General features: G+C 33.6%; 1 protein-coding gene across 9 annotated transcripts in view; it reads right to left on the bottom strand.

The window, feature by feature from the left end:
• LOC105258998 (dystrophin, isoforms A/C/F/G/H) overlaps positions 1-23,132 on the bottom strand; it is a 426,695-nt gene that overhangs the window by 96,874 nt on the left and 306,689 nt on the right. For 8 of the 9 annotated variants that reach the window (XM_011270646.3, XM_011270641.3, XM_011270647.3 and 5 more), the window contains one exon: positions 2,119-2,291. In XM_011270646.3, coding sequence (XP_011268948.1) covers positions 2,119-2,291 — 173 coding nt within the window. The remainder of the gene's footprint in view (positions 1-2,118; positions 2,292-23,132) is intronic. The other variant, XM_011270643.3, reaches the window with a different exon arrangement.

Raw genomic sequence — 23,132 nt, 5'->3', positions numbered from 1 at the left:
AAATTGTTGGCGAGTCGCGCGGAATTATTGACAAATCGATAGAACTTTATCGACGTACATCATCAAACCATAGACTTTCTACCCGGAAATATTCAGATACCTTTCAACAACGCACCGTTGCATAGTTGTCCGAGCAAAGTTTACGGCGGATCTCAGAGTCGATGTTCGAGCCAGAATTAACACACCGCTATAAAGTTTCCGTGGGGAATCCGATTACGATCGACTATAGGTAAAGTTCCCGGAAATGGATTTGCCATGAAAGTTTTCCAAAAAGCACCAATCGATCGATCGGCCGTATGGCTGATTTTGAGCGATTTTGCGCGAAATGATCCCACATTTATACTTCTTGTGATAAGAATCGTGTCATCAATGCTTATCGCTAAATTGTTATTAACGATCGAATTTTTACTATTAACAATTTTTACTATAAATATTAAAATTGTAATTGTACATGCAAACTTATATGTATGCTTGTCTATGGATATTATCAATAAGAAATTGAATAATATTGAATCATATTGAATAAATTGAATAAATAAAATAAAATTGAATAATCAAATAAATAAAAATGAACAATGAAATTATGAAATTGAATAAATAAATGTTATTAATAAATATATACGAAATATTTAATTATCTGCAAATAATTAATAAATAATGAAAAACCTTCATCAAAAAGCGTTAAGAAAAAATTCTATTCCAAATATACATTTTCTTATATATAAATAAGTATTAAATATTAAATATCTGTAATATAATTATTTTTTTTCTTTATATTTGATATTTGTCATCTTTATGTCAGATTGCAATTTTATCAAAGCAAATTTATATAAAAGATTTATTTGTTAGAGAGACATATCAATTTATATGCTTCAAAGTCTCGAATCTAGATATCAATATTTCCTCTCTTTTCTTTGAGAAAAAGAATTTTTATTCTCATTCTTGCAGATAAATTTTAGAAGGATTTCAACGTAAGCTCTTCATCGAGATCGACGAAGAAGCTTACGCTCGACATTTTCTTTCAATGCTCAACAATATCCCGGTTTCGATGAGCATAACACGAAACGAGCAAAGTAAAAATAACGCATGTTAAGCTGTATAGCTTCACTATCGCATCAAATGCATTGGGATGTGGTTTTCGCAAAAGTTCGATGTACTTTCTAACAGTCCACGGTTGCATAGTCGAACAGTCGAAGGGAAGTTTACGCTACGTTTGAGACTAAATTGGATCACGAATTCTCGAAGTTTCCACCGGAAAATCCTGTGAGGATTTCCTATGAAGCGCAAACTGAACTCGCGAACAAAAACGGGATTTAAATTTTGTACATAGTATATGTACACAATCGCTTCCCAATGCACATAAATTAATTTCGGCGTTATTAAAACGCACCGGAATAAAGCTTATTATAATACAAATTACTTTACGTTTTCATTACCCTGCACAAATATATTTTAATTCGAGCGAACAAAAATCACACATAATTTGTAATAAAATAAAATCTTTACAAGTTCGCGATCTTTCTTTTCACGCGTGACTATGTTTCTATATTTTGCAGTAGACATTATTATTATAATGCATAACTGCAACGCCGTCAAAGTAGAATGGCATGCCAAGAATGCGGAAGCCCAGAGTTAACCCGCCGTTCATCCTCTCGCCGACCTATCCTGCGGAAGAATCTCCGAAATTGTTCGCATGTCAAAAGCCGAAACTCTCCCCACTGTCACGGTACGGTTCGCGATTTTATACAATGCGTATATATTTTTTTTCCATTTCTCCCTCTCTTTTTTGAAGAGTTATTGAGGTGCGAGATTGTACGTGCGCGAGAGAATCACGAATTTTTGCGCTGTGAATGCGTCGTGCGTTTTCAAGTTATTCTTTCGACGAAAAAGCTAGCCCGGGTTGGCCTTTTTCAACACGTTGATTTACGACGCCATTTCGTACGCGAAAACTATCTTTTACGATAGTACGAGCGAGAATATCACTGTTATAAATATCATTGTGCGCCTTACATGTTCAACGTCGTAGCAACATTTCAGTTCTTCTCGGTTATAATTTTTAATTTCATATTGATAAACGATGTTAATAACCGCGAAAAATATAGGGATTCTCACACTTACCTGATTGCCATGCTCTTTGCCTTTAGATGATGCCATCTTTGGTTCATCTCATCCAATCGACGTTGCAGCATAACAGCGTCATCCTGACTCGCTAATGAGCTCAGTAATTTTCGTCCGGTGCCGTTCAAAGATGCGTAAACGTCTCGGTGCGTCTCGATTTCCGACTGAAGATCCTGCAACAAGCAGGAGAAAACCTCCTTAGATCCTTAAGAACGAGGTTGAAGGATTTTGCGATAAAGCAAGATAAAACTATTCATTATCTGAAGAATAATATATTAGCGACAAATATGTCGAAGATTGTCACTTATATAACTAAAGTATACATATTTTTTGTTATCCAAAAAAATCATAAATATTTGAATATAATTTAATATACATATATATTTATTAAATTTTAAATTATATTTAAATATTTATTATAAATATTTAAATTAAATAAATATTTAAATATATCGTTTATTAGTATTTGCAATACAATTTCCACCACAGATTTCTTATAAGATATAAAATATAATTCAGATCGCAGTAATAATAATTTAAAAGTCTTTCTGAAGATATAAGTAAAAAAAGTATGAAGTTTTTTCAATTTTAGGCAACTTGATTCTTTTTATGGAAATGAAGAGCATTCGCGCGACAGAGGGAGAATGCATTCGTGGTATTTCGTCATCGTGATGACGTGAATTGCAGTCTGCGCGTGGATAGAAATGATTTATATACGAGTTTCCATGTACAACGGTGGTATACGAGTATGTCGGAACGCCGACATGCAATGCATGCGCCAATGAAAATAAATCGGCGCCGATGCGGGAGTGAATTAAGAAATATTCGCTGGCGTCACGGCAAGAACAATAGCATTTGTCTTGCTCTCTTTAAAACAGCTGTGCGTTTCGCAATTACAAACCCACAGTCTTAGTTTATTCTATATTTCTCATAAAAACTTCCGATAAAGATAAAAGGCTTTCATTAGACGTAAATTTTAAGAGAATCGCAAAGTTCTCTCCACATTGTTAAAAATAAAATTTATAAAAAGTCAATAAATTTAGAATAGCAAATAATCACATGATTTACTTTTATTAACGATTTCTCAAAATACTACTACTATAACTTAAACTAATTACTAATTGATAGTTGCAATCAATTGATTTGTTGGCAAAATTATTATTATTGTTATATAGAGTCTCATTAAATATATTTATAATTAATAGTATTAATAATTTGTTTTATAATATTGCATGTAGATTATATTCATTAATGTACGCGCAAAAACAAATATTACTATTACAAATATGCTTTATATATTTATAGTATACATAAATATAGTAAACAAATAATTTATTAATAGAAGTAATAAAAAAAGTTTCTCAATTTCTGTAAATATGTTCTGTTACGTATAATATAATAAAAATAAATATTGTCGCAAATAAATATATTTCTAATCCGGCGTGAGAAAACATTTGAAGCTAAAAAATGTTCTCCGGCGGAGTAACATGCGATAGCAACGACACTATGAAATCCGTGAAATATCTTTCGTTTCCGTTCGCCGCGGCGTTGTCTTAATCTGAAACCGTCTGCCTGTCAACGACGGTCGTATACTCCCTTTTCAAACCTCCCCTTCCTCCCAACCCTCTTCAATTTTTGACACGCACGAATTGAAGGCTGCAATCTCGAGAACGATGCCAGCCGGGACTCGATTCCCATCTGGGTCGACGATCGACGGGTCAGAGCGAGATATTTTTCAGCTGCAGTTTCCGCGCGAATTGACACTGGTGACACCCGGTGTGCATCGCGGAGACACGCGTAATGAAAAAAGAAGAAAGGGAAGTAAAAAGCGGATAGAGGAAAAGGAGGAGGGACGAGAAAAGAGGAGAGTATATACGTCTATGTATATATCGACGTGGATACTGCTGCGCCAGTGAACCGACTCCGGAAAATTGGGCACATCTATCAAACTGGGACCTGCTCGACGACGAGCGAACTGTACGTTCGTCGAGCGTTTGAATCGGTAACGTTTAATTGAAGCTCTTGGTGGCAGCTTGCGCGGAAGCTAATTTCGTTTAAACCTCGACAGGCATGTGAAACTCTATTCCGCACTTTCCTTGACATTTGCAAATTATGAATTATTAAATCGAGCATAATAAACAGCCAGGACTACCAATAAATATTACGATGCCGGAAAGTATTTTTCATAATTCTAATCATGATAGTCGCGTTAAACATCGTCACCTTTTAATTGAACTACATAGATAAAAATAAAAGTATATAAAAGTATACAAATTAACTAATAAGTATATAATTATGTAAAGTACATAGTATTAAATATTATGAAAATATTTTTTTTCATATTTCTATTATTGTAAAAAGGGAGAGCTTAGTGTTAATAATAAAATTTTGCTAAAATTATTATCACAAGTTTTTGTATTTTAGTATTAATTGATATGTGAAAACTGAATCAATCATATTACATTTTATTTAATAGAGATAAATTATTTAAATAGTTGTCAAATAATAATTGTAAATAAAATAACGTATAAATTTCTGTGATGCCATTTTATTAAAAGGCAAAAAGCGTTTAAATCGAGTATTTTTAAAAGCTAAGATCCGTTTCATTGCACTTGTCAGTTAACAACAACATCGCGACATTGTATCGATGTCTTAGAACGCATCCACAATGTCGATTAGATTTTTCGCACTAATGGAACTTTCTTAAGACGCCATCCTGGCGAGCTAGGTATTAAAATGTTCAAGGATGCTTCAGGGAGATGGCTTGGAAAAAAAGCAAAGTACAAAACGTTTTTGCATTACCTGTCGGAACTCCCAAGTTCTTATCGCGGTTCACCGTGCAATTACGCAAATGCGCCTTACTGGATGTGACGTCACAGTGCATGGTAGTCAGTAATACAGGATATATACAGCCGGTATATACAGAATAATACAGAATGCTTTAAAAGGTTTGTTATTACTTTTATGGATTTTCTAACAAGCTGATTTAAGTTTTAACGAAGAATTCGATTACACAAACAAATTTCTGTACACAAACTCTTTTTAATAATTTCTTAAAATATAATATCAAATATTCTATTGATTAAATTTTACATTACAAAATTTTTATTCAATTAACATGTTTTGTTATCTTTTGAATTTCATTCGCAAGATTTCTTAAGTTTCCAGTAATTAGAATAGGCAAACGTATTATCGCTTCCATTGTATTATTTTCTACAAACGATTTCAGCATCGATTCCGCACACATGTTGTGCGTTTTGTCATTTTATGATTTATAATGCGACATGTACGTCTGATAATAAAATCAACCAGCAACGTCGTTAATGACACGCAACCAACGTGACGATAGCACGATTTCGCTTTTTATTTTATCGACAATTTAATTAATTCGCTCGTTCCTATTCGATCTTTGCACGTCATTCATTTAACGTTGATCGGCAATTATTTTAATTTTGCGATCGACTGATACCCGTTTAAAAAAAAGGCAAATACTCTTTTGGAGGAAGTAATACGAGGAATACTAATTAATCCGTGATAGTATAATCTTCCTAACGGACGGCATAATATATGACTTATCTTTTAATTAGCAAATGATATATTTCCGCTATTAATTCAACTATGCGCTGAATAAAATCCAATGAAAGATATCCATTTTATTTAACATTTGAGTTATACTTCTCGATGTGTCACTGTTTCACTCAAACAGAAGTTAGAAAATTAAATAGAAATTAAACCATATCATCATTTTCACGTTAAATATTATTCACAAATGTCTAACTAGAACCTAATAATCATCTAAATTTACGCTTAATATCTCCGGTCACGTAAATGCGGTAATTAAATCAATTCCAGAAGCTGTCGTGGAATATCTAAATTTAATTAGAACCGTGAAACTAAACGGTTAATTCTCATTGAATTCTCCGCAGGGACAGGTGCAATATGACGTTATGTTCCATTAAAGATGGGTAATGCAAAGATTTAACGTTATAATGAATGTGAGTAGAAGTAAATTGCCAAAGTATAATACTTTTATATAGTGTAACAATGATCCGGTATCTATAATAAAATGTTTTTATGGAGAAAAGGAAAAATAAGTGATTGCATTTCCAATGATATAAAACTTTTATTATTAATTCTTTTATACGTACTGAAACGTTGCTGTGTAAATTGATAATTTTTAATTTTTATATAAAAAATTTTCAAATGAAAGTTTAAAAACATTTCATGAAAGTAAAATACAAAAATTTTCATATTATTGTTTGCACGCTCGATATTAATATTTTATAAGTATTACCGTAATATTACTACGGCAATTGTAATGCATTCAGTTTAATCATATATTGTTTATGCAATAACTAATGTGTGTGTCTAATATTATACTAATAATTGGTAGTTATTATACCAGAATTTTGCGATAAATTGTGATTTAAAAATAATATTAAGTATTTTTTATATTTGGCATGATTGCTTATGTGCGAGTGTTATAGTGAACAGTGTGAATAATATATCAATAATTTTCCTCAAAAAATTATAATATCAATCTTAATAAAACGTGTAGTACAATTTGTTTTCGTCGCGACAGAATTGCTCATCTTACAATTAGCAATATCCATATCGAAAAATGGTTGCCGATCTCGATTTTTTTGAAAGATATTCTTTTTCAAGAATAAAATTGACAAAGTGCGAATTAAACGGACAATTTCGATAATAATATCGCTGTAAAATTTCTGATCATTGGAATTATATAGAATTATGAAAATATGTAATTTTTTTTCGTCGCGAGTTAAAATATCTAAACTATAATTATTTTCGTAACATACATTATCTCACATTAGATACAATAGATTTGTGAAATATATATATATATATATATATATATATATATATATATACAGATAATTCTTTTTTCGGATTCGTTAATAAATGACTACACAAATATAAATTCGCATCGATTTTACATTTCTATCGAAAGAGTAAAATATCTTAAAATAAAAATATCCACGTTGTGTGCCCCTGATTAAAATATCATCTTGACATTTCATCGATCACGAGTTATTAAGCAATTCCGAGATTCTGTCGAACTAAATTACGAACTAATTCGCAATTCTTATCCGCTCAAGCAGTTATTGGATCGTATCGACCGTGAAAGCCTCGGTCACGGATGGGTTCATGCGGAGCAAACGGTACATACCGCCCAGGAATCGGAAGGACGAGCATAATTCAAGAGGTTTCGGCTACCGCGCCGCTCAGAATTCCGTGTGACGTATTTAATGGAGAATTGGCGGCAGCGTCGGCAGCGGGGGCCTTAATCAATGTCTGGTACTTATGCGGAAGGTGCCAGTGACGCGTGCGCGCCATCAACGGGGACTTCTAATGAGGAATTGCCAATTAGCCTCACAATGACGAGCTTTCACGAGTAACACTGGCTCACTGTACGAATGACCGTGTCGTTCATTTAGAAGAAAAGAGCGACGATTTATTCGTATTAAAGATATGACTAGACAAAAGTCCTGGTAAAGAGAGCCGGGCTTTTATATTTTAAAATGAAAAAGCTAAGGAACAGTCAGGCTCCTATCTGTTCTTGTATTTATCTCTATAATGATTAATTTCGGCACCCACACCTGCAAGTTGATTTAAATCGCAATTATACTGATTTAAAAAAAATTTTTAATTAGAATTTGAATTTATACAAAGTAAAATCAATTAGAACATATAAATTTATTTTTTTTGCATGCATTTTTATATTTATATATATTTAACAATATAAATGTAAATTTTTCATAGATTTTTCTTTTTCTAATAATTTTTAAAACAAATTTCGATATCTGTTATCTGAAGAAGTTTTACGTGAAAGCAACTCTCATTAGCAATTATATATTAAAATAAATTGTATTTATACATATTTCCATATTTATTTTCATAATTATGTGTATTTATTACTATCGTCTATACTTCATTTCTCGTCCATATTTCGCATCGCGCAATAATCGATTAACGCTGAGCAAACACTAAGAATATTGTACAGATCTTTACCTGTTCGAAGAGATGCAACTCCGCCAGTAGAGTATAGGATATGTAGATATATCGTGCATCGTCGACTGTTTTTCCGGCGTGTATCCTTCGAGAGCGGTAACCCTGTAGGGTGGCACGCCCTCCGGGCCAAGTGCCCCCTCTGGGTGCACCACCACGATAATCCACCGTAATTACGTAAGTCCCCTCATCACCCCACTATCACTCTTGGATAATTCGTCTTTGAAAAAGTTTGACAATTCTCCTCACCTCTTCACTTTCGATGTTCTGAGCAACGAATATCTCGATGCACTTTTAGTCAAACCTCCGCTATTTTCACCCATGTCGATTCGCACAGTTTGAAAAGACATTTTTGTTCGCGACAATATTATTGAGATATTTCAAAGTTTCACTCTACAATCGTTCTGACAATAGTGTGACCTGCATTCATTTATAATGACACGATTATGCTGGAATTATCATGTAAAATTTATTTTTTCTTCATCTTTCAAACGTTGTGATAATATTTTGTAATACAATATTTTGTTATTACGAAATATATATGTAAATAATAACTTCGTTTTATAATTTATGTAATGTATATGGATGCGGAAGAGAAAATGTACAGATAACAGAACATATATGAAAAGATTACGTTGTCAAAATGATAAGAAAGAATAATTTGTTTTACTAAAAAAACTAATTATATTTATTACTAAATATTTATCATTACTATAGTTGAGCGTGTCTTAACTTTTTAATAATAAAATCTTATAAATATTTCTAAAGATGTAATAATCATGCGTTGGAATTAAATAGCAAATAAATGCAAAATTAATAATATTAATGTTTATTTAGATTCTTAAATATTAGTGTTTTTTTAATGTTATTTAAATTATTGAGATTTAATCGCTCTGGGAATTAAAATATTTATCATAATGTGCGATGTAACTTTTCTCTACATCTATAATACATATATATACATTATATAACACACATTATATAATTTTATATATTATTCTATCATCAATGCTAATTCAGATCGCGTAAACTTTGACACCTCTGCGAAATATTTCCTTTGTGATGCAGTACGGATACAAATTGGATCTAATACGGTTATGTGAGGTAATAAATTTATGCAAAGCAGTTTAAATATCCGGTTAATATAATTTCATATAATTCATAGTCAGAATCGCATTAGAAGCTCTATATGGCTGGGACTAATTCGTAATTTAGTAATTCCGTAATTAATTTCATTATTACCCACAAAAACAGTTATATTTGACACAAATTATTTTTAATTAAAAAAATCATAAATTTATAATCTTTATAAATAAAAAATCATTTACATATTTAAAGTTCTGAATCATTTTAATTAATATAAGTTTATGAAGTTAGTAATTTTTGAATATTTTATAATATATATTTTAATAGAAGTTTCGCCTCCATTTTGTAATGTCAATTTTACATGTGTATGTATGCAATAAAAATTTATATATATGATATTCACAATAAAATATCTTCATATAAAAGAAATATGGACAGAGAAATAAGTGCATTTCGGCATTCACATTTAAACATTACATATTTTATTTCCTCCTATCGTAACGGATATATAGAAACGCCTCGAACTAGGAACTTTCGCGAAAGTTTTGTAAAGTTTCAATAAATTTTAAGAGAATTTTAAGCAGTCTGGGTGGCTAATTTTATTTATATTTTTGTAGACACTTTGTTGTTATTTGAATATTATTATTAAAAATACTAATTAATTTAAATGTAAAATAATCGCACAAGAATGCTAAATTTGTAAAACACACAAAGCGGGCAAAATAAAATTTATTACAACATAATTTAATTAAAATTACATGTACTTTTAGTTTCAAATGTTTTAAAAATTCTTAACTAATATAAAATATTGCTTCAATAATGTTTATATTATAAATAATATAATTAAAACTCTGACAGAAACTTCATAGAAATTTCAGAGTAAAACTATTTTATCGTAATTATTTTATTATTGAAATCTGTTGCTAACTAAAAAAATGTTATAAGTGAGTATATTTTATTTTTGCAGTAAATCTAGATAATACATAAAGTTTAAATGTTTTCTTTTTTTTCAGTTTGACGAATTGCGGATTTAAGTGCAGAAATTCACGCGTTGTGGAGGAAACAAGAGGGAATATAAAGATACTCGTTTCTCCGAGAAAAATGAAAATAACTGGTATTTACTCTCGGGATATGAGCTGTTTTCAAATGAAACCATGAAATTGTACTCTTAGACAGAAATAAAGCAAGTATATGGATTAGGAAGTAGAAAATCTCCGCTCCTTTGTATATACGACGAAGTGAAATCACTTATGTGCATTGAGGTTTGCGAATCTTTTTTAAAAAAAAGAAAAGTACTTTAGATTCTTTTGAGAAGAAATGTTACAAATGAGATCCACGAGAAAGAGTTATTTTTATGCGTCCTTTCTTATTTTCTCGCCAAATTCTCTAAGAATGATACAATATATAATTTTTATAAAGAAAAGAGTCAGCAGAAATTTTGCGAATTTCATCTGAAAAAATTTATAATTCTGTTCTAATCCAAAGAAATATATCAATTCAATATCAGTTTGCAAAATATTTGATAATATATTCGATACATTAAAACCAACAAAAAAAGTCTCAAAAAGAATAGTGTCGAACGATTGCATCGTAAAAATACCAACTTTGCGGGGAATCCTCTTACGGTACATCTTTCTTGTAAGAAAAATCTCGAGTGCTCGCAATTTGTATACGGTAGTCGGAAGTAGTTTGACCTCCATCTCGTTACTGAATCAACAATGCGTGTCCAGTTCTCGGCGACGTCGCGGGTGAAATGTGTCGCGCATTCTATCGGATTAGAAAGCACGCCATCGAGCACGATCGGGACTGATCGAAATAAAATATACAGCGCGAGAGAAAACGGCGGATAATGAATAATGCATGCGGCGAACAGAGCTTGTGGTAAGTAACGAGGCGGATTTGTAAAGCAGTTCCGCGTCCAGCGACTTAACCCCCGCGCATCCTCGATGAACCAAGAGTAATTTACTCGCTTCGTTTGGGTCGTGACGATGAAACGGAATTCCTGATATCCGGGTCACAATCGCGGAATTAAAATAAATGCCCGATCGTGATAGCGGATGCCCGACGTGCAGTTTTTCTATCGACACTTTTGGTCCCGCCATATTGCTCTCGTCGGGAAGAAAAAATTGTCCTTAATTTTATTCCATCTCGAGGAAGATCCGCTTCAAGTACACGCTATTTAGACCCTTCGGTCGTTATCGCGTTTACTCTATTTCGGGATTAAGTACAAGCAAAATCGCGGTGTCGATAACGATGCCAAAACAAAAACTTCGTAACTGCGCGTTTTCATGTAAATTAAGCGAGCCAGGTGAATCTAAATGTAAGAAGTTGAAAATACGTTTCAAAGTATCGTTGCAACAAAAGTATTAATAAATAACTTCAATTAACTAACTCGTACAACTTGTAATATACAAGGTTCGTCGTTTCGCGTGACTTGGAATACAAACTATTCATATTGTGCTTCGATAATTGAGAAAGATAAGAAAAACGAGAAATGAAAGAGATATATTGTAAAATTATCTATTTGCATTATAACTTTCATTTTAGAAATGAAATTGTACAATATCTATCTCTCTCTCTCTCTCTCTCTCCTCTCTCTCTCTCTCTCTCTCTCTCTCTTTTCTTGGCGAACTGTTCAGAATTTTCGCGAATTCGAAACGCGAAGTCATAAGTTTCAAGCTGATATATTTCCATTCTACATATTTTTTCGATTTTAAATTAAGATTTAACATTTTACTTCATCATCAAATAAACCCGAACTAGGAAAGTCATATCAAATAATCCAGAGAAATTTTCAAAGTCATAAAAAAGTACGGAATTTTCATCTCAGATTAATAACAATCTTCTCAATGAAATGCAAAAGAACCATAAAACTATGAAATGAGTTTAAAAGGAATTTCCAACTTTTCTTTATTAGAACAAAATTTTTCGAAAGCATCAAGATCGAAAAATAATCAAATCATAATTAAACTTTTTATTCATTTAAGAGATAAAATTTTCACAACTTTTAAGACGAGCATATGAGATTATTTCACTTATAAATACTCGAATGTTTTGAGAAGAGAAAGAAATTTAATTTTCTCTAAATAATCGATTGACTGAGACGAATGAATTAATGAAATTCAGCGCTAATTCAGTTTTTACCGTCATAAATAATTTATGAAATGACTATTAACTTATGTAATCACACACATTCTTAAAAACTACCGATCTAAATGATATTCACGGCGGAAGTCTGCGATTTACGAGAATATCTTGTCTATAACTACATAATCCTCCTACAGGAAGAACGTAATTTGCGGAGTGTCTTGGAAAGCCCCGTCGACGATAGTCTAGTCTCACTTATTTCGCGAATCACCTACGGAGCAGCTCCAAGGATCCCGTTTAGCAAGAGAGATTCGACCGTAATGCTGACAATGATGGTAGCAGCATTTTAGCAGCAATAGTAGTTACCCGCTGCTAAAGTCTGATGGAGAAACGGATGTGCGAACCGTCATTGAAGTCGGTACCGAAACCGGGTAAGTGGCAGGAACGAGGCGGGAGTGACGGGAAAGGTTAAGCGGCTTGTGGACGATTAGAGAGCGCCCTGTAGCATCCGTCATGCTCTGGCTTGACGCTTCGTCGTCGATCAAAACTCAGCTACCTCGCGAAACAGTTAAATGCAAAATACTCGCCTCTTTTTCCGTCGTTTTGCTCGGCTCTCCCGCCACTTCCGCTTTTTTGCGTTCTTCGGAATATCGTTAAATGCTTTCGACAGAATGACGAGACATCGAGTTAATATGGACGTGCGGTTATCGATTGCGGTGCCGCTGAAGATACGCGGTGTACAGCGTGTCATAGGTGTTAACCACGTTTTCCTTTAGACATGCATTCTGATAGATTTAAAGCTCATCTCTTTCGCAACGAATATCTATTGAAAAATTGATATTTGTCACATATCTCCTTCTCTCTCTTTCTTTTAAATATTAAATAATTTTATAATTAGAACACAAATATAAAATACAAAATTTCCGCTAAAGTACATTTATATGTATGAAACATTCAATGATAATTATCTGTAGAAATAAAGAATAATAATTCAATAATAATTATTTATATAAATAATAATTCAATGTAATAATTGTCTATAGAAAACGATAACACGGTCATTTTTTAAATATCAGATGGCAATTTTATTACATGCTATTTGCGAGTGACGATAAAAACTAGAATCAGATAATATTTACATCATAGGCGGGATTCTATTATCTTTTGTTGCGATTCCAGAATATCGCGCGAAATCACGACTGTCGGAGATACACGCTTCTATTTGCAGTAACGATAGATAAATATCATCAAGTCTGACGGCCAATCGATTGTATCAAAGCTATGCTATGAACGACAAGCCGATCTTCCTTATGAACATTGAGTTTTTCTACCCTTACAGCAAAGGCTATCTCGCGAAACCTGCCGGTCGAAACACGACCACATCGGATATGAAACTTCCTTTTTGAGCTGATGATATCCCTTATTCGTTGCTGGGACTTTGCAGTAAATCTTTTTTAAAAAAGAATCACAAAGAGGCATCGATTGTTGAGCTATATGTATGATCAAAATCAATACTGACATATTTCTTCAGTGCAATAATATTTAGTAAAATAATGAAATTTGATTCTCAATTTTATTTATAAGTGCTTAAGCTACGTTTATTCAATAATAATTATTACGTATATCCAATAATAATAATTATTATAAATCATTACTAAAAGATCAATTATCAATTATTATTATTAGATTATCAATATTAAATTATCAAATATAACTATTTAATATTTCCATAATATTGCGCGAAAATATTTTGTAAAACAAACTAACAAATAGTTTGCGAGAAATGGCGAAAAATGTGCGTGCACGAAGAATAATAACGAGAAATCTCTCTTTTGAGCGTCGAACACTAGCTCCGAAGAATATCTTTTTATATAACTTCTTACACAGAATAGAAAAAAATCCATAAAAAAAGTAGTTTTATGATCTCGCAGAAAAATAAAAGTAATCGATGGTGCTCGTAATCGAGAAAATCTCGTAAAAGGATAAAAGTGTCTGCGTGAATTTATTAGTACTCTCTACTGTCATAAAAACGTACGTTTTATAAAAATTTGTATGCTGCACAAAGATCGTTTTCCAGACAGTGGATGTTTTGCCGGAAATAATAAACTTCGTATGTCGATTTAATCGAATATTTCGACATACGGTTTACTTTTGAGACTACAAATTCTCATATATTGCGGAAGTAAGAAATATATGTACATGTTACACGAAGAGAATTATGTTTACATGATACAACTTGTGATGAATTAAATAAAAAATGAACTGATATCTCTCGGTATCCGAGAAGGCTCCAAGTATCACTTATGCTCGAAAAGTTTACCATAGCGTGACAAATGATCGATTGCTTTCCGATACTCGCCGTATTATTCCGACATTACGCGCGTGTATTATCGAATTATTCATACCGGTGTTCGCCATACATCTCTCTCTGCAGGTGGCAAGTGAGGGCTATTAACAAACATTCACGCTTTACAGATCGCGGCACACGAAACGAGCGCATCACATAGCAACGGGAGAATAATTTACTGGAAACTCGGAAATTTTTGAGTGGCTGTAAATGACGGGCGAAATGCCGCTTCGTATGCTTCGCCGCTCGTAAGTGGCCGATTTTCCTCTCACTCTTTTTTTTTCCCCCACTCAAAGGGATCTTTTTGCTTCTAAAGATCCATTAAACTCCACGACAGTCGGTGTCGTCGGAGTTTTCTTAGTCTTTTTCTCTCCTCTTCATCTCTCTCTCTCTCTCTCTCTTCTCTCCTGATCTCTCTATCTCTCTCACCCCATCATGGTTTAGTGAGAGCTTGGATTTCGACGAACTGATTTTTCGTCAATTTCCCGAGCGTTTGGCAGCGAATCCGCAAAACTAGTCTTTAGTTCGCAGTTGAAATGATACAATTTGATGTTTAATATTTTTAGAATTAATTTCAATAGCTTTTTTATAATATTTAATATATCTCAGCATTTTCTAATCTGTTTCAAGTTATTGTTCTTGTAATTTAAAAAATGTCATTTTTTATTTAAAGATTTATTATAAAAAATAATTGTGGTACACTAGCATGTTCTGACAAATTTCCGTGCATGTTGGGTAATGTTTTCCAATGTACTTTTATTTTACTATTTTAAAAGATAATTTGTACGATAACGAATTAAATTAAATATCTGATCTAAAAGATTGAATCGTTTTACATTCCACGCGAAGCATATGATATTATTTCTTGCGAACATATGTGTTTACAGTCTTCCTCAGGAAGATCGTTCAACGATTTAATTACTTCTCGTCGCGGGTTTAATGGCGCGGTACTACTTGAAACAATAATAAAGCGGGTGGCTGTTTCAAATTTAAAATTAACGATGATGAAACGTGCGGCCGCGTTAGAAATTGCATTAGGAATGCATAATCGTGAATGCGCCGTAAACGAGCTGCGAAAATACAGTGCAGATCGATGTGCACATGTTGTGGAACACAGAATTGGGACATCCGCAGAGACTTGGGACACATCACGTTTTCCGATGTCACTCTTCCGGATTACCAGCATGCCCGCGAATGCGTGCCGACGTGTACGCGTGTGATTTTACTTCGCCGTACCGTATCCCGAACCTACCCGAGCTTTTAAACCGCCATGAGTAACGCATCGATTTAATACGCAAGAATATCGCGAAACTATCGACTGTATAACTGAAAAAAAAACATGGGGAAAATGGTAAACAATTCCGATTAATTTTCCTCTAATATTCGTCGCAATTTTAATACAACGGTTATTGCTGACATAGCTGATAATAAACAGCTATTACAATTATAAAACAAGAAGCATTTCCGCACAGAAAAAAAATATCATTCTACTGCCAAAAAAAGCGATTACTCAGTTTATTTTTATTTTCCTAAGTAATAGTTTTCTTCAACAAAAAATATATTCTTGATAATAGTCTTAAAATATACTCATCACAAGTGTTGGAAAATCTCATTATCATGTACTCAAAAGAAAAATTTATTTTCTCTTCAAGAATATTGTAAAGTTATATCAAGGAAAAATGAAACTTACTTTACGCCAACTCTATGTGGTAAGCAAACTAAATTTGTGTTTTAATTTAATATTCTTGACTAAAATACTGCACTTAGTAAAATTCAAAATATATTCGATTAAATTTAATGCTCGTGGTGAACTTGTGATATATTTGCGGATATACAAATTTATGATATATTTAAAATAAATAATATTTACTTGAATACAGTATACATTTTTCCCTGTGTGTGAGTTTGAGCGTCATATAATATATAAACACACACATATAATTTGACTGTTTAATTCAGATATAATTTCCTAGGAATATTCGTGTGACAATTTCTGTATCGATCCATTAAAGAAAGAAAGCATTTGAAAATCTCAATCATAATAAACTATGATGATAATTATGTAATGAGATTATATCGTTTTGAACTGTAAACTTTTTACGAAATCGCAGCGCATCTTTTTTCTCTCTCCAACGACGTTATCTTCTAAAGTAATTCAAGATAATAAATTTCATTTACCTTCAATGTCGTTCTCTCGTTTGTGCTTAACGAGAAGTGGAAGCACGTTACGTTGTTCATTTTACAATAGCATTATCGGGCAGGAATGAGCGCAGAAGAAAGAAATGTCTCCAGTAAATTTTTCCTCAGAGAGAGAGAGAGAGAGAGAGAGAGGAAATTGAATTTTAAATCCTGACAATACGATATTCAGTCGATGTAATTAACGGATGAGTTTCCGCGGCAGTAACGACGCGTTGTCCTTGCTCCTCGTGAAATCGTCACGGTATACATGACGTCGATGTTATACATGACGTCACGCACGGTGGGTGCATTCGATGAATTAACGCCCCATTGATGTTTCGCGTTAATCCTAACTAGGATCAACGATCAGAGATGCTCCTTGTTCGACGAGCTGCGACGGTACAACGCGCGTGCAGCGATGCACAGGACGCAAAGCACGGCTCGTCAAACGGCAAATGAATTTGGCCGAAGGCACATTTGTGCGATACATCTGATGCATTAAGTACGCTAATGGAATCGCATCGCATTATCGCAGCCTAAGGACATCTATCAGCTTGTGTCGCCCAAAATGTTGCAGAGAGCTTATGGCTCTTTGTACAATGTTCCAGCAAGCCAAATATCATCCGCTACTCGATCAATTACATATTATGTACATTAACTCGCGGAGACGCAAAACTGGATAAGATGTATTATCTCTTCGGAATTTTCCTACCGCGAGGAATATCCTTATAAATTGATTGATGTGTCTCTTTTTCTTTCTTTTTCCCTTTCAAATCCGGTGAAGATTATTCGGACGGTTCGTAACGCGTCGCCGAAATATGACTCGGTTCCACTGTCATGACAATCCACAAAAATGATTCCGTTACAAGACTCCAGCTTCCGAAGACAAATGATTTCGAGGCCTCGAAGGAATCGTACGTTACGTACGAGGGACGTTCACCCTACGCGCCCCGTTATTGAATCAACGACAGAAGACTCAATGACACATCCTCGGCGCGAGTCGAGAAACAAGTTCGTTAACTCGTTGTCAAAGTCCCGATCGCAAAAAAGAGAGAAACCTCGATGTGATTATCTAAGGGCGACGAAATGGAAATCGTAGAGTGAATCCTTTTGACTCGCATTTGTTGAATCGCAAAAGAAACTCTCTTTTTCTATTCCTCTTTCGGAGAACGCTTCGAATAGAACGAGCCCGTATTTAGTCGATTCGAACCTCCTGGAAGTGATTTTCACCGCAGATTAATAGTTATCGAACTGTTTTTCAACCGAGCAACTTGTAAATAAATGAAAATCTGTGCTGTAATAGACCCTGATTGTATTACCATGTACCGTTGCGCAGAATAAATAGTGTTTAAAATGCGCGCATTCTGTGCCTGAAATGTTCAAAATTCAATTTGGTCTCCGGACTGAGGGTAAAAGCTGACAGTATCGGCCATCACGAGACTGTATGCGTACACGTGCGTACGATGTGTTTGCGTGTGGTAATACGCGTAGAGATTGGTTAGTTTGTCGCACGCAAACTACCGTGTGTGTTACCGTTCGCGGACGTAGATTCTGTGAACGCGCATCAAATATGCCTTTTCGCGTGCTATGTATCACTAGTCTCTCCCAAATCCCGTCGCTACTCTCCCCGGAACCATTTCGACTGACGGATCGATTGTTATTAAACCGCCAGTTAACGTAACTGACGAACTGTTTGCTAACTGCGTTAATAGAATATATAGGTACTCCATCATTATTGAACTTGACAGCGTATTTTTTAATTATAAATTAAATTATTCTCTTTTCACGAGAGCTGCAATCTTATAAAAATATATATTTAATATTTAAAAATTATTAAAAGTTCTTCACTTTTGTGTAAAAACAATGTAAATATATATTGAAAAATTTATATATCTAGTTTATAATTATTAATAAATGTTGAGTTAGGGTTTTTGTCTCTTATAAAGTTTTAATAAATTTTAATAATATTTAATCTCAATAAAAATACGTTATCAAGTAATTTTAATTAATGATATAAGAAAATTTATTTTGATATGATAATTTATATATTCTTTGCATATGTTGAAAACGATAAATTATGCACGATTTGTATGAATTTATTTATATCAATAAGAAATAATGCAATTCTTTTTCATTTAAGTATTTAATTGCTTTCCTATTTAGTTTAAAGATTATTCAAATAATAATAATTCGTAAAAATATAAAAAATTAGGATAAGTTATAATCATATGTTTGTATTCCTTTAAGGAATAAATGTAACAAATTTTTGTAATATACCATCTGAAATCGTTTAATATAATTATCAATCGATTAAATTTTTACAGATGTATATTCAGTAATATATTTGTACGCGCTGGTAGTTTAATTAAGGGAAAATAACATGAGAAAAATAATTATTAATTTAGATATATATTGATAAAACTTAACTTTAAATAACTTTAGATATATATTGATAAACACGATAGAAATGCATGTAGACGGTAGCATCTCAATATGTCGGCGATATTTATACATTTGTGGCGTTTTGATTTATTCAGCTCAATAACGAGATCGATGCAAAATAATTTCGTTCGGCAGATAAGCGGAATTTTCGTTGTATTTTATGCACAGAATGGATCAGGAATTGGACCGCCAATTAGCGTCACTAAAAGGCTGTTCTGTGAATTATGGATATGTATCATCGAATGCATCTGATATTCTACCATTTACGATATCATCGTGTTACAGTATTACCACACTTTTCGTGAAATATATCATTTCTTCTCATTAGAGAAGCCACCTGCTCAATAATAAACTGGCGTAATTTAATTATAATATGATTCAAAAAACAAAAGAAGATGTAACATTCATCCCTTGATTTAGGAAGCGCACGTTTGAAAAAAGTAATGTTCATGATATATATTTTTGCCTCATTAGTAAAGACATCGGATGAAACTTTCAAGAGCTGAGTTTCCCCTTCAAAAAACTTGCGCAAACTTTTCGTCGTTCTTTCTGAATGTATCGCAAAATTCGCCATTTGTTGGCGATGTTTCCATATTTCTTTCTACGAAACTTGTACTGTCAGCGTCAGCTTATTCCGCTGTCTTAATGTTGTTCGTTTCAAACTATTAAACGGTAAATTGTGATTGATGATGCAGACGACGAGAAGAACCCCGTCTGGAGATTTCAAGAAAGCAAAACAAGAGCTTATTTTTTCGGTTCACGAATGCATAATCGATACTGTTTCCCGGGTGCATAAACGACTCGTTTATGCACTTTCTCTCGAGAAAACGTCGCGAACCGCAATGTATACATTGTAACCGGTACATTCTGCAAACGATGTTGACGCACGCATGCCTGTGCGTATGCAACATACGTATTCAAATGCGAAATCGGGTGTTTGTCCCGGACGGTTCTACGGAGCGTCAGCATCATCGTCTACCAGACGCGCCATAACCGGCAGCAGGACCGACCGTTCATTTCTCAGGTATGCCTTATTCTCTCTTTCTCTCCTCTCTCTCGCTCTCAATGTCTCTTCTATCCTGCGGCGGTATAAGTAAACGCGCCATCAAGGTACACAGGAAGAGAAAGATGGACGTGTTCTGGTGAGACATGACCTGCAGGCATGAATATTTATCGCGGCCACTTAGCAACGCTACTTCTCGACGGTTTGAGCTCGTAAGCACGACAAAGCTGAGATGCACGGGGTGCGACAGAAGTTGCGCGCATTCTCTGGATAACGCGGCTATCGCACATCCAGAAGAACGATGTAGTGTCAAGATATGAATAGTGTTTGGATTAAAGATACAGCGGTGGCTTAAGATACACATTCCAGACTATTATTTAATTAAGCGTTCCAGACTATTATTTAATTTCCGACAGTCTCGATTTGAAAGCTTAAAATTGATAAAACTACTATAAAAATAATAAAATAATAAAAATTTAAAATCAATAAAAATTAGTTGAGAAAAGAGAGGAGCTTATAATAACATTATTTTTAATAATCAATATTTTCACGATTATATGAATTTTAACTGCTCGAATATTCTATCATAAATTAATGTTAAATTCGCTTTTATCGATATAAACTTTGTACATGGAAAGAATTGATGAAATACCTGCTCTAGTATAATTCGTTAGAATCCGTAATTAGCGTACGAGATGAACCGTCAAAATTCATGAGAATATCCGTATGAGATTATAATAGACCCCTCGAAGGAGATTCGAAGTTGGATCGTTTGTCCAACGCGAGATTTTGGGACAATTATTAAGGAACACACACCGTGGTCGCTTATAGAATGACAGTGACGTTTATGTCTTGCTCAACTTCGACCCCGAACTTCGCAAATGAACTACGAATCATCAAATTGTCATTAATTTTGTGCAGTTAATTATGCTGTGGGAATATGTACTTGAACGTTTAAACTTGGAAATTGATTAAATTATGCCATATAAAGCAAACTTCTTTCATTTTAGTGATAGTTACAGAATATGCAATATATACAAGAAATATTAAGAGAAATTGATATTATTTTCAACTCTTACGTAAATTAAAGAATTATTTCGGTTATTTCGATAACATTGAATATACTTTTTTGTGAGACAGAAATCTACGATATTTTTCTTATCTTTAGATAAGTATGAAGTCGAACAAAAATATAAATAACGTAATATAAATAAATTAATAATATAATTTAACTGACGTAAAGAAATCAAACGCCAGACATGAATCTATGCAAAACGCAGTCTACATTACTAACAAGAATAATATAATTATAAATACTGATTGCAGCATAATATATCGCGATATATATTTAATTATGTAATAGCAATCATGACTAAATTTAAATAACCGCTCGTTCATTAATTATAATATTTTTATAGCTTTAATATTTTAATTTTCAATAAAACTAGATTCCTAAAAAAAATCTAATTTTTGTAATTTTTCTATTGACAAAATAATAATAGAATAAAGTGATACGACATTCTTTGTGTTTTACAGCATATCCTAAATATTTCAATAAAAATTTATAAATTTTTTTCATATCATATGTTTTCTTTTATGCATTACGTTAATTATGTAACTGTGTTGCATCTTTTAAATATTTTCAAGACGCTCGAAATACGGCGAATCTTGAATGTACCGTCACAAGAACGCGCATTCGAAAGATTGTAAGGGTCGCTAAAAGTTTACGTCATAATGAAAAATGCGTATATAGAAGATACGAATGCGTATACAGAAGATACGAATGTGACATGCGAACAGGAATATAATTTTTTTAGGTATATAACAAATAGATGCCATTCAACTTTGTAATCTCATAAAATTCGCTACTGCGTCGATCACAATTTTCATTCGCGTTCGTCAATTTTTCTCTCTCACCGGTTCTAATATATTGTATATAACTCACAGCGCTCGTACCAAACATCTCGCATTAAACGAGACGTATGTGAACGTATATAGGCGTCATTTCGAGGGTAACAATGAACAAACTGTCCGCGTGAAGGCGCTCTTCCTGTCGCGGCGGCTCGTTCATCATCGCGTCGCCTTCTTTCTGCAAGTTTCGCTTTTGCGGGGCGCAATAACGTCCGAACACCTTCCAAGCCACTGCGGCATTTTCGTACACAAAGTGCCGTGCACTTAATTAATTACCGCCCCCATCGTATTCGCCGCTTTATCGTCGCGAAGTCTCGCACACTTGCCGGATAAAAAATAGAAGCGCGCTCGCTCACCCGACCCGCTAACAGGATTAACGGGGGGGGGGGGGGTGTTCCGTTTTCTTGAACCGGCTAAAAAGTACTTTAATTAACATGTAGCCACGCGCACGTTCGAGAAGTAATTAAACTCGCCAAGGAGAATATCGCGACACCCGCGCTGTCCTCGTTAATTGAAATTAAATTACTCATGATCAATTATTCGTGCCGCGATCAATTATTCGCGCCGCTTTTTTTCCGTCAAATGACGACATTTATCGTGATCAGCGCGATCTCTCACTGAAATATCGCTGAAGTCGATTTAAACTGTGTGTTTCTCATAAAAAAAAATTATATATTAGTTTTATTGTAACAGCCGCATCGCGAGTGCTTAGAATAATGGAAAATCATAATAAAATATTCCATATTTTGTACTATCCGCTAGTAAAGTGGACATTTAATATGTACGAACTTTTTTAATCCAAACAATTTTTTACTCAACGCATACTTGGTGCTCATTTTTTAATTAATCCGCGGATCGACAATGAATGTCCACGTGCCTTATCTTCACGCGGTGCAATCTGCAAAACGTGGCAGTCTTCCGGATAACAGC

The sequence above is a fragment of the Camponotus floridanus genome, unplaced genomic scaffold (assembly GCF_003227725.1).
Source record: "Camponotus floridanus strain SB8 unplaced genomic scaffold, Cflo_v7.5 scaffold12, whole genome shotgun sequence".
Lineage (NCBI taxonomy): Eukaryota > Metazoa > Arthropoda > Insecta > Hymenoptera > Formicidae > Camponotus > Camponotus floridanus.
The sequence above is the reverse complement of the archived record's forward strand: the minus strand, read 5'-3'. Positions and strand labels throughout refer to the sequence as shown.